The sequence below is a fragment of the Pelophylax lessonae genome, assembly GCF_965119305.1.
Source record: "Pelophylax lessonae genome assembly, chromosome: 3".
Classification (NCBI taxonomy): Eukaryota; Metazoa; Chordata; class Amphibia; order Anura; family Ranidae; genus Pelophylax; species Pelophylax lessonae.
In genome coordinates, this window is record NC_138770.1 from 29966668 (window position 1) to 29987000 (window position 20333).

Genomic DNA, 20333 nt, shown 5'->3' on the forward strand with positions numbered 1-20333 from the left:
TGATAATGAGGGAGGAGTCAGTAACCCAATGATGGTGGTCTTCAGGATCAGTCCAGTCTTCATCTTGGCTGTTCTCCCCATCCTCACTCTCTGACCTCTGGTGGGGCTCAGCCCCGCTGTTATTTATGACTAAATCATGGACTAAATAAGGAAGTGCGGGACGTCTTGTGTTGGGAAGATGGCAATGAGTGATAGAGGGGGAGGGGACACTCGTCCTATAATCCCCTCATCACTGTCACTCCTATAAAAGACAGTTCTCGTTGTTTCCTCACTCTCTGACTAAGGTCCATGAATAAAGAAATGAACTGGTAGGAGATCAGAGGACCCATTTACTAGTTACCTTGAGGGTGGAATTGTAAGATCCTCAGAGACAAAGCTACCGGAGTCCTGGTTTAGGGGAACCAATCTGCTGATGTCTAGTAATAATCTTTGTATTTCTATTTTAGTACATGGACGGGAGACGAGGAAATCCTCAGAGGATTGTCTCACTTTGACTCCAGACTGTAAAGTAGAAGATGAGGACATCACACAGTATAGTCCAGGAGAAAACCCGGCTACCTCAAATGTCCATCCGGGACCACACAGTGTAGATGGACCATCGTATTCCTCTTATCCTGAGGAACCTCAGACTGTGATGGACAGTGCCGTCCTTCCAACAGATAAGAGGTTTTCCTGTACTGAGTGTGGGAAATGTTTCCGTTTTAAATGCCGTCTTAATGTGCATAAAAGATCTCACACAGGAGAGAAGCCGTATTCCTGTCCTGAGTGCGGGAAATGTTTTTCAGACAAGTCCAATCTTTACACACATCAGAGATCTCACACTGGGGAGAAGCCGTATTCCTGTCCCGAGTGTGGGAAATGTTTTGCAACTAAAACATATTTTTTCAATCATCAAAGGTCTCACACAGGGGAGAAGCTACATTGCTGTCCTGAGTGCGGGAAATCTTTTTCACAGAAGTCTGATCTTTACAGACATCAGAGATTGCACACTGGGAAGAAGGTACTTTCATGTTCTGAGTGTGGGAAAAGTTTTGTACAAAAATCAAACCTTGTTACACATCAGAGATCTCACACGGGGGAGAAGCCGTATTCCTGTCTTGAGTGCGGGAAATGTTTTTCAAAAAAGTCAGATCTTAACAGACATCAGAGATCTCACATGGGGGAGAAGCCATATTCCTGTCCTGAGTGCGGGAAATGTTTTTCTCAGAAGTCCGATCTTTACAGACATCAGAGATGTCACATGAGGGAGAAGCCACTTTCCTGTCCTGAGTGAGGGAATTGTTCCTCACTGAAGTCCTGTCTTCCTGTACATCAGGGATCCCACGCAACCCTTGAGGTGTATTAGTGCCTTGGGTACGGGAAATGTCTTCTATAGGAATGTTGCTAGACATCACAGCTCTCGTGTGGAAGAAGCACACCCCGATATACACCTCAGATATACTCCATGGCTGATCTTCATCATGTAAGAAACACTTCATAAGGAGATCAGAGATCACCAGAGACATGGATGAAGTGTTGTCCTGTGTTGGCCATTGATAAATGGTGAAAAGAAAAATAGGTGCGCGAACCTTTAATGAGAAAAAGAGTGGAAAAAAAGCAGCACTGAAAAAATATAAATATGTGAGGGGTTGTAACAAATGAAAAACATCAATTACAGAGTGCGCTAAAAAGTTATGGAACACAAATATTCACAAAAATGGTGATTGCTGGTGTTCAGCTAAACACAAAGTCTATATTCTAAATGATGAGACTGTGCAAAAGTCTTGAAAATCCAAAGAATATAGTGAGGTTGGGGAGTGATGAAGGATAAGGGTAACCTCTTCCCAAACGGTGATCCAGACAGTGCTCAAATGTACACGTGATGCACCCAGTGTTAAGAAGGGACTCTTACCAGATGATGGAGAGATGCAAACATATAGTGTATAACCCTGGAGTCCGTTAGGTCAGCTTGTAGGAGAGAATTCACAAGAGGAATAAAGCGACCATCTGCTTCCAAAGTGTGGGGATCTAGAGGCTTCCACTCAAGGGGATATCGCCACCTTTTTAGACTGACCTAAGCCAACTAAAAAGGTGGCGATATCCCCTTGAGTGGAAGCCTCTAGATCCCCACACTTTGGAAGCAGATGGTCGCTTTATTCCTCTTGTGAATTCTCTCCTACAAGCTGACCTAACGGACTCCAGGGTTATACACTATATGTTTGCATCTCTCCATCATCTGGTAAGAGTCCCTTCTTAACACTGGGTGCATCACGTGTACATTTGAGCACTGTCTGGATCACCGTTTGGGAAGAGGTTACCCTTATCCTTCATCACTCCCCAACCTCACTATATTCTTTGGATTTTCAAGACTTTTGCACAGTCTCATCATTTAGAATATAGACTTTGTGTTTAGCTGAACATCAGCAATCACCATTTTTGTGAATATTTGTGTTCCATAACTTTTTAGCGCACTCTGTAATTGATGTTTTTCATTTGTTACAACCCCTCACATTGGCCATTGATAGCAGGAGAAAAATAAAAATGGAGTCATTACCTTTCATTGGCTGAGTACATTTTGTGGTGTAACCTTTCACAAACACTTAGATGTCTATTTTTCACAATTTATTGGATAAAAGTGACCAGCATTCACCCAGCTGTGATTAATATTGGTTGTATTTAATAAAGTAATGATGATAAGTATCACAGGAATTAGCTCCATCTAGTGGCTGAATACATTTTTCTTCATTTTAAATCATTAGAAACCATTCAACCAGCTCAGCAAATAGCCCAATAGCATTTTATTTTACCCCATTCACAGAATATACACGGCCTATCACTGCGTGAATTGCTATGCAAATCTTTTATGAACAGACCCCTGAATGTCAGGAAATATTTATTTATTTGTCACCTGCCCACAGTACATCTTATGAGGACAAGCGGCACAGCCATGCTAGGTGACATTCCCATACCTTACCCAACACATGCACACTAGCACTCCCCCATGACTGCTGTGTCCGGTGGACAGCTGATCTTGGTTGTCAGTACCCAGTCACTGTGGGCACACGGGGTATCATGTGACCAGTCATAGCAGCACATGATATTATATAAGAAAACTGTCATGAGTGGCTTTCATTCATGAACAGCTTGCTTACTGTTGTGATTGTCCCACAGCTATCACATGGTACCTGGAAATCTCTACCATGTGATTAGCTGTAGCCAATCGTAGCATCCCAACAGTAAGCAAGCTGTCATAAATGGAAAGCCATTATAACAGTGATCATCAGCAACAACAGTGTAGGAAAAAAGTCCTTTATCGCCCCCTCAGGGTAGTATAACGTCAATATAGTGACACTTAAATACTCTAATGGTAGCATGTAGAAAACACGTAGTTAAAAAAAAAAATGTTTAAAAAAGTGGAATCCAAAAAGTATTAGCCCCGGTTCACACTTATGCGAGTGCGGGAAGGCTGCGAATCCGCAGCCTGTTCCCGCATCGCACACGCACCCCCGGCAGTTCACACTGCCATATGCGATACGCTGGGGGTGTCAATGTAATCTTAACGACACCCCCAGTTTGATCGCATATCGCAGTGCGATCGTGCAGTTCGCACAGGATCAGATCGCACAAGTGTGAACCGCTGTGCGATCCGATCCTGATGCGGCTTCCAAAAAGGGTCCCTGTGCGTGTTTGCTGCGGCTGCGGTGCGAATTTAGCCATACAAAGTGTATGGCTAAACTCGCACCGCACAGCCGATCGCATGTAATGAAGGAGCAGTGCGCTCCCAACATTACATGCGAACCTGGCACTCGCACAAGTGTGAACCGGGGCTTACTGTTTATTTATTTATTTATTTTTTTTTAATATACTGTCAGCAGTCAGTGTCCCTGATCACCCCTCACCAGTCAAATGATGGCGCTGTACTGCACTGGTGACACCCTGATCACCCCACACCAGTCACATGATGGCACTGTACTGGTGACACCCTGATCAACCCACACCAGTCATATGATGGCGCTGTACTGTACTGGTGACACCATGATCACCCCACACCAGTCATATGATGGTGCTGTACTGCTCTGCACTGGTGACACCCTGATCACCTCACAACCAGTCATATGTAGTGATGAGCCGAACACCCCCCCCCCCCCCCCGCCGGTTCGGTTCGCACCAGAACACCGCGAACAGAGGAAAAGTTTGTTTGAACAAACAAACCCCATTGAAGTCTATGGGACTCGAAGCCGTATTCCTGTCTTGAGTGCGGGAAATGTTTTTCAAAAAAGTCCGATCTTAACAGACTTCAGAGATCTCACATGGGGGAGAAGCCATATTCCTGTCCTGAGTGTGGGAAATGTTTTTCACAGAAGTCCGATCTTTCCAGACATCAGAGATCTCACACGAGGGAGAAGCCACTTTCCTGTCCTGGTTGAGGGAATTGTTCCTCACAGAAGTCCTGTCTTCCTGTACATCAGGGGGCCCACACAACCCTGGAGGTGTATTAGTGCCCTGAGTGCGGTAAATGTCTTCTATATGAATGTTGGTGGACATGTGGGGAAGAAGCACACCCTGATATACACCTCAGATATACTCCATGGCTGATCTTCATCATGTAAGAAACACTTCATAAGGAGATCAGAGATCACCAAAGACATGGATGAAGTGTTGTACCGTGTTGGCCATTGATGGCAGTAGAAAAATAAAAATGGAGTCCTTACCTTTCATTGGCTGAGTACATTTTGTGGTGTAAGATTTCACACTTGGAGGTCTATTTAGTTGAATGAATGTGACCGATGCATAACCTGACGTGACATTGTACAAGAGACCAATATTTCTGTGGGAACGGGGAACACATTCATCCTAGGCTGTCCTAGGAGGGTTCAGGCGTCCTGACAAATCTTTCCATGACCATGATTCCAGGAATTAGTTAACCACTTATCCTCCGGAAGATTTACCCCCCTTCATGACCAGGCCATTTTTTGCGATACAGCACTGCGTTACTTTAACTGACAATTGCCGGTCGTGCGACGCTGTACCCAAAATAAAATTGATGACCTTTTTTCCCACAAATAGAGCTTTCTTTTGGTGGTATTTGATTACCTCTGCGGTTTTCATTTTTTGCGCTATAAACAAAAAAAAGACAATTTAAAAAAAAAAAAAAAAAAAGAATATTGTTTACTTTCCGATTTAAAACATCCAATAAAAAGATTTTAAAAAAGGTGTCTGAAGAAAAAACTACATGCACCCGCCCGGCGCTCTTATATACAAATAAATAGATGGTCAAAATATTGTATACTCAAATTATGATGTGCAAACATGCAATAGCCGCCACTGTGAACAGATCACTTCATGAAAAAAAAATGTGTCCAAATCAGATCACCATACTGGTAACAGTCTAATGTGTAACACACTCAGCAGCGCTTAATCCTCCTATGACAATACAATGAAGGTTCATAATCCAAAATTGTCTCTTTCACATCAAGAGGTGAAACGATGGTGTCCAATGTTTAAGCAAGAAAAAACTTTAAGGTTGAAATGCTCCTGGCTAAAAAAACACCCGTGTTCCTTAGCTTGAAATCAGCAGCCTTCACCACACCTTTTCGTGCTCCCCTTAGCAGTGGACACTCACCACATCTCACACTGATAACAGCCTGTATGCATTAGCTGCATGAGCCCTTGCCCCCGGATAGCTGTCGTCTGCAAACTTCCACACCTCCTTTGTCCTCCTGCTTCTAATCAGGGTCAGGTTCCAAGGCTCAGCTCACCAATCCTCCACCACAACCGTGTCCTTCCTCAATCAGACCCTGGTTTTTTTCTTGCTTAAACATTGGACACCATCGTTTCACCTCTTGATGTGAAAGAGACAATTTTGGATTATGAACCTTCATTGTATTGTCATAGGAGGATTAAGCGCTGCTGAGTGTGTTACACATTAGACTGTTACCAGTATGGTGATCTGATTTGGACACATTTTTTTTTCATGATCCAATAAAAAGAAATGTAAAAAATCAAATTTCTTCATCAATTTATTACAATTTGTATTCTGCTTCATATTTTTGGTAAAAATCCCAATAAGCTTATAATGATTGGTTTGTGTAAAAGTTATATCATCTACAAACCATGGGAGGGGGAGTAATTCACTAAGCTGAAAAAATTGCACTGCTCCAGTTCTATTTTTTCTCGCCGTGTTTAACCACTTTAGCCCCAGTCGCTGAGGATATACTGCGGCAGGCTGGCGCTCGCCTGGGTGGAGCTAGAGGGCGATCATGCGCCGCCGGAGGCGCGTGCCCGCCACCGCTTGTTAGCTGGGGAGCCAGCGCGTGTGACCGATTACTATTTTTTGTACCCCAAAGGCAGGATGAGGAGTAGGAGGAGTTCGGAACAGGCAGGAGGCAAATTGAAGCACCCTGCAATCCTCGGCGGTATGAGATGCGCCCTAAAAATTGGAAAGATGTATCTCACACGTACCGATACAGACTATCCCGCAATTTAATTGTTTTTACCCCAAGGGTGTAGATTGAATAGCGGAATAGAAAATATGATATCAAAAGGTGTATGTATCTCACACGTACAGACCCAGACTAGGCCCCGATTACTATTTTTTGTACCCCAAAGGCAGGATGAGGAGTAGGAGGAGTTCAGAACAGGCAGGAGGCAAACTGAAGCACCCTGCAATCCTCGGCGGTATGAGATGCGCCCCAAAAATTGGAAAGGTGTATCTCACACGTACCGATACAGACTATTCCGCAATTTAATTGTTTTTACCCCAAGGGTGTAGATTAAATAGCGGAATAGAAAATATGATATCAAAAGGTGTATCTGACACGTACAGACCCAGACTAGGCCCAAATTACTATTTTTTTGTACCCCCAAAAGCAGGATGAGGAGTAGGAGGAGTTCGGAACAGGCAGGAGGCACACTGAAGCACCCTGCAATCCTCGGCGGTATGAGATGCGCCCCAAAAATTGGAAAGGTGTATCTCACACGTACCGATACAGACTATCCCGCAATTTAATTGTTTTTACCCCAAGGGTGTAGATTGAATAGCGGAATAGAAAATATGATTTCTCTTACGTCCTCCGACAGTCGCCGCCTCTTCATATTCGTCACTAATGAAGTTAATGACCTTTGCTCCGTAGGAGTAGCTAGGCAACAGAATATATTAATATCAAAGCTTTTAGCATATCCCACCCCCAGGGGGTGGTCCCCTCAGTCCATACCTCCCTGCTTCCTGCATTTCCAACTCAGTTTCTAATGCCTAGCTCAGGGGTATGCAGGCTGTTCCTGTGCTGGGGCTCTCAGTCTCAGCTTCTTATCTCTTTTTGATTTTATTTGAAGTTTTTTCTTTTTCTTTTACTTAGCTGTTTATTTTCAGCGTTAGTTAGTTCTTCTGATGAAGATGATCGTGCGGTGCTGGGTCTCGGTCTGGCCACCCTGGTTCCCAGGGCTCAGGGCCAGGGGCTTCCCAGCCTGCCATCGAGCGTTCAGCTTAGGTTTTGCTCTGACACATTGAACGACCCATCCCTGTTCGCTGCAGGGATGCTATCGGTGAGGTGGCTACCTCACTGGACGCCATTGCGGTTTCGCACCGCAGTTCCGTTGCGTCATGCTTGCGACACTCCCTGTCCTCAGTGCAGCGGTTTGGTCGCTGGAGAAGGCTCCCCACGCCATCCGGACTGGTAAGTGTAACTCTATGTGGGGACCTGTCTATTTAGGTGTCAGTCTGGGACTGTGTGACCCTGCATGTCTGTGTAGCTGCTGTGCTTCCCTGTCAGTTCCTGTGTGAACTTGCTGCCTGTGTGTGGGCTGTGAAGGGGGGGCTCTCCCGCTCTGCTGGGTGTCATTGTAAAGCAGTCAGATTTTCAGCATGCTTTGAGGCGATCGCTGCGGCGATCCGCCATTTTTTTGGGGCAAAAATCATGGTGGCAGGTCCTGTGAGGTACTGCACGGCGTTTTTGGCGCCAAACGCCGCCATTTTGGGCGGCGATCGATCAGGCCACATGTCAGCGCCATGTTCTGTTTGCCCAGGGATTCCTCAGCCGAGCGGCCATGTTTATGCAGCCTTGCATAGGCTTCATAGGGGCGGTCAGTCTTGCATCACTTCCTTTTGCTCTGGGACAGCGAACGGTGCAGCAGCCTGTGTGATCTCTCCAGGTTTTTATATTTCCTTCTTTCCTGTATTCCTTGCCCAGTTTCTTGTCCCTGTGGGGGTCAGTGTATTCAGTGGGTGCGGTGGGCTTGCGCTCGCCGCGATCTTAAAGGAGCTTTTTTACTTTTTTGTTGGGGCATGGATTCTCAGGATTGCAAGTTTCCTCCCACCTTGGTGGGGGGCCAAGGGGCTGCTGCTTCCCCCCGAGGGGGCTGATCTGGCCACTATTGTGGCAAACTTAGCTGCTCAAGTGCAGATGCTGGTGGCTGATCGATCCACAAAAAGGCCCAGGGTGTCTATTTCCTCTGATTCAGAGGGCGATGGGGCTGCTATGGCTGGAGTGCCTTTCTCAGGGTCTCATTCATCCCTAGACCTTGTGGGGTCTGACGGGGAGGCTGAGGTGGAAGGGGTTGATAATTCTCCCCCTGGCTCGTCTGAAGAGCTTGCACTCATGGATGAGTTGGTTGCTTCTATCAAACAAACGCTGCATTTGCAGGATGAACCATGTCCTCCTGCTTTGATGTCCTCTTATGGGACGCAAAGGAAACGCAAAACATCGCAGGTTTTTCCTTGCTCTACGGAATTTCAGCGCGCGGTGGATGAGCAATGGCGCAATATAAAGAAACCTTTTGCTGTGCCAAGTAGGTTCAAGCTGCGTTATCCTTTTACACCGGCTACTGATGAGCGTTGGTGTGTGCCGCCTCAGGTGGATCAGGCGGTGGCGATTTTGAATAAATCAACTGCGATCCCTGCTGAGGATACCCCGGTTTTCGGGACCCGACGGACAGGAGGTTGGAATCTCTGGCCCGTCATGCTTATACGGTTGCTGGCTCTATGCTGAAGCCTATTTTTGCTTCCATTATGGCAGCCCAGGCTATTGCGGATTGGACGCAGGTGCTCAAACGCACTCTGGTGGCTGCCTCTGCCCCGCCGACAACTTTGGCTATGGTGGATCAGATTCATCAGGGTGTCATGTATTTGTGTGACGCGGACTTGGATTTAGTCCCTTTGGCTGCGCGTCTTTCTAGTGTGGCGGTCTTGAACCGTCACCTGATATGGCTGGAAATGTTGGTCTGTTGATCAGTCTTCCCGCAAAACTTTAGCTAATTTGCCCTACGCGGGATCTAGCCTTTTTGGTGAATCTTTGGATACCCTGATAAAGGGTATTTCTGGGGGTAAGAGCTCTCTCTTGCCACAATCTCACAAGAATAAGTTTGTTCGTGGTAAGAAGAATGCCTCGTTTAGACCCTCTCAGGGGTCCTTTCGTGCCTTTCGGTCGCACTATAAGGGCAAGCCCTTCAAAGGCCAAGGCTCCCAGAAGAAGCCGTGGACGGGTAAGCAGAAGTCCGGCCAGTCCGGATCCACTGCCCACAACAATGCGGCCTGAAGGGGCGCCCTCACCCGCTTCTGGGGTGGGGGGACGTTTGCTCGGTTTTCTTCGACCCTGGCTGGACCGCGTTCGGGACAGGTGGGTTCAGGAAATCGTTCGATCTGGATACAAGATCGAGTTTCTCTCTCGGCTGGCGGGCAGATTTTTCCCCTCAAACCTTCAGCTGACTCCGGAGCGCTTGCAGGATCTGCACCTGGCGGTGCGGGACCTGCGGGACCAGGGAGTGGTGGTTCCGGTACCTCATCGGGACAGATTTCGGGGGTTCTATTCCAATCTGTTCACTGTGCCCAGAAAGGAGGGCAAGGTACGTCCGATTCTGGACTTGAAAGCTCTGAACCGCTTTGTGCGGGTTCGCAAGTTCCGCATGGAATCCCTGCGATCAGTGGTGGCTGCCCTGGTTCCGGGGGAATTCATGGCCTCCATCGACTTGAAGGATGCGTACCTTCACATCCCCATTTTCGAGGGTCACCAGAGGTACCTTCGATTTGCCATTGCGGAGGATCATTATCAATTCGTGGCGTTGCCCTTTGGTCTCGCTTCGGCTCCGCGGGTTTTCACCAAGGTGCTTGCGCCGGTTCTAGCCTTATTAAGGGCCCAGGGCATTTCTGTCCTGGGGTATCTGGACGATATCCTGATTCGGTCCGCGACCAGTCAGGGCCTGGTGAACGACCTGTCCATCACGATGCAGACTCTGCAGGAATTCGGCTGGACGATACATTTTCCAAAGTCAACGTTGTGCCCGTCAGTTCGTCTTCCCTACCTGGGGATGATTCTGGACTCGGTTCAAGCGAAGGTCTTCCTGCCGGAAGACAAGCTTCGGACACTTCAGTGCGAAGTCAGGTCCCTCAGGGACAATCAGTGCTCGTCCCTCCGGACGTGTATGAGGTGTCTGGGATTGATGGTTTCGGCCTCGAGGTGATTCCCTTCGGCCAGTTTCACACGCGGGAGCTTCAGGCGGAGGTCCTGGCCAAGTGGGATGGGCGTCCGCAATCTCTGGATCTGCGGCTGTCGTTGAGCCATCGCGCCCGAAGGGGTCTTTTGTGGTGGCTCCAGTCCCTGGCGGTGTCGGAGGGCAAGTCTTTTCGTCCTTTGTCATGGACGGTGATCACCACGGACGCCAGCCTGTCGGGCTGGGGTGGTGTTCTGGGTGTTCTATCCGCCCAGGGAACTTGGTCGGAGGAGGAATCCTCCCTTCCGATCAACATTCTGGAATTGCGAGCGATAAATCTCTGTCTTCTGCGTTGGACGGACAGGCTTCAGGGCTGTCCAGTTCGGGTACAGACGGACAATGCCACAGTGGTGGCCTACATCGACCACCAAGGGGGCACCAGGAGTGCCCGAGCGGCTCGGGAAGTAGCCGACATTCTGTCTTGGGCCGAGACGCACGTCCCGGCGATATCTGCAGTTCACATTCCGGGGGTGGAGAACTGGCAGGCGGATTATCTGAGCCGCCAGACCCTGGACCAGGGAGAATGGTCCCTTCACCCGGATGTCTTCCAGATGTTGTGCGCGAAGTGGGGGTCCCCAGATGTGGATCTGTTCGCGTCTCGTCTAAACAACAAGGTGGAAAGGTTCGTGGCAAGGACGCGTGATCCTCGGGCAGACGCCTCAGACGCGTTAGTGGCGCCCTGGCATCAGTATCGTCTGATGTATGCCTTTCCTCCGATTCAGCTACTGTCCAGGCTCCTTCGCAGGTTAGCCTCGGAACCGCACGCGGTGATTCTGGTAGCACCGGACTGGCCTCGCCGGTCTTGGTACGCAGACCTCGTGAATCTGGCGGTCGACGCTCCGTGGCGTCTGCCACTTCGAGAAGATCTCCTGTCTCAAGGACCGATATTCCATCCTGCTTTACAGTCGCTGGCTTTAACGGCCTGGCTGTTGAAAGCCAGGTCCTGAAGGATAGGGGTCTTTCCCCTGAGGTCATTCCCACTTTGATCAAGGCTAGGAAGGCCTCTTCGGGGAAGATTTACTACCGTACTTGGAAGGCTTACTTTGCCTGGTGTGAGTCCAGGGGGTATTCCCCTCGCTCGTACTCGGTGTCGAGAGTGTTGGCTTTCCTTCAAACGGGCGTGGACCAGCGTTTGGCGTTGGCCACGATTAAGGGTCAGATTTCTGCGCTGGCCGTTCTCTTTCAACGCCCTGTGGCGTCTAATTCTTTGGTTGGCACCTTTGTTCAAGGGGTGCGACATTTGGTCCCTCCTAGGAGGGAGCCTTTGCCTCCATGGGATTTGAACCTTGTTCTATCCGTGTTGCAACATGCTCCTTTTTAAAATATCAGGGAGATCTCGTTGTCTCTGTTGTCCAAGAAGGTTGCCTTCTTGGTGGCGATCACTTCGGCTCGCAGGGTGTCGGAGCTGGCGGCCTTGTCCTGCAAGTCTCCGTATTTGTGACCTAACCCGTCCTTTCTTCCGAAGAGGATCTCGGAATTTCACCTCAATGAGGACATTGTTCTGCCTCCGCTTTGCGCGAAGCCTAAGCATCCGAAGGAGGTGGCTTTGCATTCCTTGGATGTTGTTAGGGCGATCAGGGTTTACCTGTCATCGACTAAATCCTTTCGCAAGTCGGATTCTCTCTTTGTCCTTCCCGAGGGACCTCGGAAGGGCATGGCGGCGTCGGCTGCGACCATCGCCAAATGGATCAGACAGACGATTGTGCAAGCCTATGCTTTGAAGGGGAAGGTTCCTCCTTTTCCTGTGAAGGCGCACTCTACCAGGTCTCTGAGTACGTCTTGGGCCTATCGTCATCAGGCTTCTGTGGCCCAGGTGTGTAAGGCGGCGACTTGGTCGTCCGTTCACACCTTCTCGAAATTTTACAAAGTGGATGTTCAGGCATCGGCAGATGCTTCCTTTGGCCGTAAAGTTCTTAGTGCGGCGGTGCCTTAGGGTCCCTTGTTTGGGCCCTTGGCTGTTGGGGTGTTTTTTACCCCTAGGTTACTTGTTCTTTCCTGGGTTGTTGCTCCTGTTGAGCATGTTTTCCTGTTGCCCAGTTGGTTCTCTTACTTTGGTAAGGTTCCTTTCTCTGATGTGGGTACTGCGTTGCTTTAGGCGCGGCTGCTTTTTTCCCACCCCTCATGTCTACACTGCTATGGGACGTCCCCATTAGTGATGAATATGAAGAGGCGGCGACTGTCGGAGGACGTAAGAGAAAACAGAATTTTTGTAAAATCTTACCTGTAAAATTCCTTTCTCTGAGTCCTCCGACAGTCGCCGCCCCGCCCCTCTTTTGGGGTTTGTTTATGTACTCTACTGCTATGCTACTGAAACTGAGTTGGAAATGCAGGAAGCAGGGAGGTATGGACTGAGGGGACCACCCTCTGGGGGTGGGATATGCTAAAAGCTTTGATATTAATATATTCTGTTGCCTAGCTACTCCTACGGAGCAAAGGTCATTAACCCCATTAGTGACGAATATGAAGAGGCGGCGACTGTCGGAGGACTCAGAGAAAGGAATTTTACAGGTAAGATTTTACAAAAATTCCGTTATTAAATTGGTGATTTTTCAATAGTACATGTGAACACAACAGTGTCTTATATCAGTCAGCTCTGCTGCAGGCTATGAAGGGGAAAAAAAAAGAAAATTCCCCTTTTAAGTTTGTAATTTTTAAATAGATTAGTACAGACTATGCCACAATTTAATTTTTTTAACCCAAAAGGGTGTATATGTTGAATAGTGGAATAGAAAAAAGTGTATAAATTTTAAAATCACTAGCACATGTGAACACAGCAGTGTCTTATATCAGTCAGCTCTGCTGCAGGCTATGAAGGGAAAAAAAAAAAGAAAATTCCCCTTTTAAGTTTGTAATTTTTAAATAGATTAGTACAGACTATGCCACAATTTATTTTTTTTAACCCAAAAGGGTGTATATTGAATAGTGGAATAGAAAAAAGTGTATAAATTGTAAAATCACTCAATAATAGCACATGTGAACACAGCAGTGTATTATCACAGTCAGCAGCACTGAAGGAAAAACGTTGCACACAACTGACTGATAAAAAAGATTTTTTTCTCCCTCCTCCTCAGCGGGCAAAAAGATTGTGTTCACACCACCCCACACACAGCAAAATCAATGTAGAACACTGACCCTGCCTATTCTCCAGCCTCGCCCTAAAATGATCGATAAGATCGGTCACTGGCACTGCAAACCCCTGACACAGCAAAATCAATGTAGAACACTGACCCTGCCTATTCTCCAGCCTCGCCCTAAAATGCCCTAACAACTCACCCTGCCTGCAGCCCTCCGACCTGACCCTGAATTCTTTTCGGACACAATATAATTTTTGACTGTCTGTTCCTAATCAGCAGCCAGCACGTATGATGTGTGCTCTGTCCCTATACTACAGCAGAATGACGCAGCAGCGCTCGGTCTCGAACTTATAAAGACATGGTCACATGCTTCAGATGGCCAATCACAGCTACTAATACATTAGTAGGCATGGCTGGGATGGCTTAAGGCACACCAGTTAAACGCTTGTTGATTGGCTGTTGAAAGCCCACCATTAAAAGCGCGCCATTACATACAAACCCGGAAATAAAATGACCGAACACGGATTTTAAACCCGAACATACAGTAAAGTTTTCGGGTCCGTGTTCGGGTAACAAAAATCCAATTATTCGGTACGAACACGAATAATACAGTCCATGTTCGCTCAACACTACTTGGCACCCATCAGCTGTGTCTAGAACAAGAAGACAAAGAGGATATAATTGAATCACAAATTATAAAGGAAGTTCCAAAGGCTGTGGACACACTCACCCCCAACCCCCCACCCCCATACACACACAAACACACATCCACATCTTTTGGCATATTTATTCCACATATTGACTTACCAGAGATTCTCGCCACGGCCTTCTTCAGCGCTCTTGGATTGCGCCTCTTTATGTCACTCCAAGAGCGCTGAAGGTCCTGCACTGATGTGCAGTGGTGGAATCTCTGCCACAGCTTCAAATGCAGGTGCCGCATAATGGTCGGCTTGGTGAAGTTCTTAATGGGGGAGTCATGCCGACGGAGGAGGAGGATCTGTGGAAACAAAAATTTATGTTTTCCTAACGTTCCAAAAAATTGTGTTAGCAAAACTCAAAACATACATAAAAAAACCATTAGAGATTTGGGACCAATGGTTACTGTTTCTGGTGATTAGGGATGAGCTTCAAGTTTGAGTAGAAGCTAAGTTCAACTCAAACATCGGCCGTTTGATTGTTCGTCGAATGACGAACAAATGTGCTTCTTTGCAGACAATTCAAGCGCCCATAATGCACTGCATGCGCGCGGTGCATTATGTGATTGGCCAAAGCATGCACCCTTAGTAAATGTAAATAAAATCGGTGCTAAACCACAATAAAACAGTGTAAGAAATGCCAATGGCAGCATACATTCAGTGCTTCCACATAACACAAATATAGGTATAAAATAAAATTAATGTAGCGCCAAAGTAATACTGCAAATAAATCAATAAATAACAAAAGATGGTGACTATGCACAGTGAGATAAAAGTGCAAGTGTTACCATATGTTTAAACCATATAATAATGTGATTCTGTTTCTGTAATCACTATCAGAAAGTGTCACAGTGGAAATAAAGTGCTAGTGCTGTCAAAAATCGTGTGGCCGTGATAAAATAACCATATAAATATTCCAAAATTGTATCAAATGGTGACCAATAAATAAATATACTGAAATGCATAAAGTGCCAAGTTCATAAAAAATCAAAGGTATCTTCAGTGATGTGCAAAATTGCAATAAAGGTGCTGGTGCTCCAATCTTATACGTGTAGCCCTGCCCCCTGGGGAGTGCTGTAGTTGCAGTGAGTGCCATACTGCAGAGGTAGTCCACTGACTCCAATCCAATCCATTGTCCAGCTGTTGCCTAGCTTTTTTCTAGCCGTTTTGCACTGACTGCAGTAGTTGCAGTGAGTACCATACTGCAGACAGAGGTAGTCCTCCACTGACTCCAGCCCAGTCCAATCCACTGTAACATGTGTAGCTGCTGCCTTGCTCTTTTGCTAGCAGCTTTGCACTGACTGCACTGCATTAGATGCAGTCAGTGCCTTACTGCAGAGGTGGTCCTCCACTGACTCCAGTCCATCCAATCCACTGTGTATGTGTATTTTTTGTGTAGCTGTTGTTGTTGCCTAGCTTTTTTTCAAACAGTTTTGCACTGACTGCACTGCAGTAACATATTGCAGTGAGTGAGTCCACTACTGCAGCACTTTATTATGCATAATGCACAATCAGATGTTGTGAAATGCAAAGCAAATGTCCCTGCAATTGAAGATTTCCTATCCGTTTTTATGCAGTTAAGGTGTGAGGAATGAGCACTTCATGTTAAAAATGTTAATAAATAAAGATTCACATGTTTATTAAGAGATTTGTGTCGAATTTTGTGTTTTTTGGGCAAAATTTTACACGTGTGAAAATATCGGCCAATACTGATATGCGATCGGCAAAATATCAGTATCGGCAACGAAAAACAGATATCAATCGATCACTAGCACATACACACAGCACAAGGCCGTGTTCACACTGCAAGAGGTTTCTCAGGGCTGCAGTTGCTCTGAGCTCCACAAAGTGGTGATCTCACTTCTACCCAGACAGGAAGTCTCTATGGAAAACAGACAGGAAGTGATGTCAGGTACAGACAGGAAGTTCCGGGTGAGAGGTGAATTGGGAGGAAGTAGAGAGGAAACATTGCTGGAAGTGGCAGCAGAGGAGGTAATAAGATCTTATTTTCTATTTACACCCAGTAACCCCCCCCCCCCGTCATGTCCATCCTCTTCCTCCATAGTTACTGTGACGTCTTTTATCTCAAGCAGATGATGATACACACATATATAGTGTGGAAACTTAGATTAACCCCTTCAGGGTCAAGTCATTTCCCCACTTTCGGGGCCGAACCATTCTCTTAATTTTGGTGATAAATTCTAGTAATATGTTCCTCTAAACAAACAGCACTGATAATAAATAGAGAAGACAATGACCATCCTGGCTAGAGATGGGCTCGGACGCATTCGAGTTCGCACGTTCCTGATCCCGCCAGGAAGCCAAAATTGCTACTCCGCTAATAACAGACAGTGAGACATTTCCCAATCCGCAGGTGCACAGATCAGTAAATGTCTCACTGCCTGTGATTAGTGGACTGCAGTGTCGGCTTCCTGGCGGGAACGGGGATGTGCGAACTCAAACACGCCCGAGCTCATCTCTAATCCTGACCATACATGGCCTACAAAGGGCAATTATTACACAACACAGACAGCCAATGGGCAATCATTACAATATGCAGCCAACACAATGATGGAGTGCAGGGGTCAGGAGTATGAAACCCCTTACATTGCTGGTCAGGAAGAAGAAAACATTCCCCAGCCTGCCATGAAGAATATGTTCCATCATTGGTGTCAGAGGGAGGAAAATACTGAGGGCTCTGAGGGAAGTAGAGGAGCTGAGGTGATGTGAGGGTTTAGTGAAGCTGGAAGACTTTAGGGGCCTCTGTATGTATATACGTATGTACCTCTGTATGTAATGTGTCTGAAGGACTCTGAGAATCTTGAGAGGGTATTCAGGCTTCAGGCCTCTGAGGGAATAGGGGGCTGGAGGGCTCAGGGGACTCTGAGGGACAGAGGGGGGTCTATGATTGTCCTCCCACCCCACCTGCACTTATTTTTCAGACATTACAGAACTGGCAATCTTAACCATCCTATTGTCCCACTGGTCATGTGATTTGTTCTGGAATATTATGTAAGATGAAGAAGGGATTCCTTCATTCGTTGGTGAGCACTTGTTCTTAGAGGAGTTCTGTATCAGCTGCAAACCAGCTCAGAAACCAAACAAATCCAACAGAGAAAAGGGAAATTCTGATCTGGCAGGCTAAGAGGGTCCAAGGTCCTCCAAGATGTAACAAATCCAAAACTGTCCAGATTAAATGTATTCTCGTGGGGAGAGTAGTTCTTAAATGTACAGCAACTCTCCTATTACAACCCTAAAATCCACATCCTATTATTGTGACCAATACCATCCAAATAATTCTTATTTTAATTTCCCAAAATTATCCATCTACAAGGAGACCTGTATAGATCAAATGATGGCACCAATGAGGATGGAGGAGGACCGGAGTCACATGACTGAGAAGATACTAAACCTCACCCTGGAGATCATCTACCTGCTGACCGGAGAGGTGAGGAGGATTCTGGGAGGTCACATGACGTCACTCTTATCTCTATTAATGAAACACAGACCTGACCGGAGAGCTGAGGAGGATTCTGGGATTCTAACATGATATTCCTATTGGTTCCTCAATACAGAGATTTCCTCTTCTGAAGTCAGGAGATCATATGACCATCACAGTGCCTCCATGTGACTCCCTAAGACCTGAGAGACACAACATGGAGAAGATTCTAGAAGTCACCAAGAAGATGATTGAGCTGCTGACAGGAGAGGTGAGCGGTGCTGGGAATTCTGGGACATTATCCAGTAACAGACAAGGGATGTGTCTGGATGGTGACTGTATCATTGTGTGTGTCAGGTTCCTATAAGGTGTCAGGATGTCACTGTCTATTTCTCCATGGAGGAGTGGGAGTATTTAGAAGGACACAAGGATCTCTACAAGGACGTCATGATGGAGAATCAGCCGCCCCTCACATCACCGGGTAAGAGGAGACTTTATTGTAAAGGAGAGAGCAGTACGGAGGCTCCACCTAGATCCCCCATCATCTGATAAACACATAGAAACAATGTATTCAGTCAGTGTGTGTGTTTCCTACAGATGGATCCAGTAATGGGAACCCACCAGAGAGATGTCCCCGTCCTCTGTATTCCCGGGATTCCACACAGGAAGGTCACACCATCCCCCACCATCATCAGGTAGATGAGTGACAATTATTGGTAGTTCTGATTTATACACAGCATGTTTGTTACAATGAATGTTTTATTATATATTCAGAGTGGAAACCTCGGGGATGATAATATTGATGTTAAAGAAGAGTATAAAGAGGAGGATGAGGAGTATGGAGTGATGGAGGAGTTTTCAGAAGGACACAAGGATATGATGGAGCCACCTAATACCAGGAACCCACCAGAGAGATGTCCCCGTCCTCTGTATTCCCGGGATTCCACACAGGAAGGTCACACCATCCCTCACTGTTACAAGGTTGGTGGGACGGAACATCTAGAACATGGACTCATTGAAGTGATTTTTTTAAATGTGATGTCACAATATTGAAGCTTATGTTTTACAGATGACCTCTTCTATTATTTTCTTGGTTTAGAGTGGAGATCCAATCGATATAGAATTTGAGGTTAAAGCAGAAGAAGAAGAGACGTATGTGAGGGATGATCAGCAGTCTATGGAGGAGGATGGAATAACGGGGACATTTATAGAGGAGGACACTCCTACAGAGATCAGCACAGGTGCGTTATTAACACTAAATACATTCCTCCTCCCATACTGCTCACTGATTGGTCCAGAGTAGAGCAAGGACTGGGTGATATCAGCCTGTAATACCCTGGTCACTTTCCTGAGCTGTGTTCCCCGTCCTGTATTCCTGTATTTCTCTCGGATAATCTTCCTTCTCTGTGCTGCAGACACAATTTATGTATCTAGACTGGATCTATGGAGATTCTGGGGTTCAGCTGGCAGCAAAATGTTCATTTTCACCAGAGGAGTTACTAGATCTAGGCACCTGGGGTCAGGGTCAGGACAAGGGGTGGGCAGGAGGGATGGCTGCCCTGGGCACTGTGGTATCATGCGAGGTGGGGGGGGGGGGGCACCACAAGGAAATTGCTGTGGGAAGGGATCTGTGTTGCGAGGAGGAATTTAAGGAGCAGCAGGGGCTAAGAATTGTTATAGGAAAGGACATTTGGGTGTGTGCTAGAAGTGGTGATTCATGGGTGATTTGTGTTTGGAGGGGGTGGGAGAAGGGGATTTGTGCGAGGAGGGTCAATTTTGGGGGGCTTGTACTAGAATAGGTGATATGGTAAAGGGGGGAATTTGTACTAGGGGGAGAATTTTTTTTTGGGGTCGGGCGGGATTTGTGCTAGTAGGGATTTGCGGGCTAATCATGCAGATTAGTGCCCAATGCCTGGCATATGTGCTTTAGATTTCCTTCCCCATGCCCAGGTCAAGTAAGCTCTCTGATAGAACAATTCTCCTGGGGTTACTTACTCTGCTGTTCACTGGCTGTGCCTGACTTATGAGTCCTGACCCTTACACTGTATAATTTATATTGTACATTACATACTCCTGACCCCTGCATTATATACTGTATGTTGTACATTACGTACTCCTGACCCCTGCACTATGTACTCTGTTGTACATTACATACTCCTGACCCCTACACTATATACTCTATGTTGTACATTACATACTCCTGACCCCTACACTATATACTCTATGTTGTACATTTCATACTCCGGACCCCTGCACTATATACTCTATGTTGTACATTACATACTCCTGACTTCTGCTCTCCCCCCTCTACCCACTGCTATATTTACACATAATATGAATTCTCTTTTGTTACACCCATTTCCTACCAGCTGGACATTTTATATCGGTAGATAGTGAGTAGGTGTCCCGCACATCAAGGCGTGGCCTGGCATAGGTCCAGACTGAGACTGCCATTTACAATCATACAGCAGGTCCTGACTTGATGTGTGGCTCCTGGGTCACCTAGTCACCCTCTACCATTTACTAGTTACCTTGAGGGTGGAATTGTAAGAGCCTCAGAGACAAAGCTGCCTGATGTGGGCGGAGTCCTGGTTCAGGGGAACCAATCTGCTGATGTCTAATGATAATCTTTTTATTTCTATTTTAGTAGATGGACGGGAGATA

At 46.7% G+C, this 20333-nt stretch overlaps 3 protein-coding genes across 3 annotated transcripts in view; all 3 read left to right on the forward strand.

The window, feature by feature from the left end:
* LOC309550266 (uncharacterized protein) overlaps positions 1–568 on the forward strand; it is a gene marked incomplete at both ends in the record, with an annotated part of 211727 nt that extends 211159 nt beyond the window's left edge. Inside the window, one exon of the mRNA XM_082250674.1 lies at positions 447–568. Coding sequence (XP_082106800.1) covers positions 447–568 — 122 coding nt within the window. The remainder of the gene's footprint in view (positions 1–446) is intronic.
* LOC309550684 (uncharacterized protein) overlaps positions 558–20333 on the forward strand; it is a 1024308-nt gene continuing 1004532 nt past the window's right edge. Inside the window, exon 1 of the mRNA XM_082251019.1 lies at positions 558–1207. Within this exon, the coding sequence (XP_082107145.1) occupies positions 635–1207 (573 nt within the window). The 5' untranslated portion in view covers positions 558–634. The remainder of the gene's footprint in view (positions 1208–20333) is intronic.
* Positions 17570–18376, forward strand: LOC309549868 (gastrula zinc finger protein XlCGF66.1-like; the record flags this gene model as incomplete). Its single annotated transcript, XM_082250364.1, has 4 exons — positions 17570–17678; positions 17806–17940; positions 18027–18150; positions 18267–18376. Exons 1-4 carry the CDS (start codon positions 17583–17585, stop codon positions 18374–18376), a joined length of 465 nt encoding a protein of 154 aa, XP_082106490.1. The 5' UTR covers positions 17570–17582.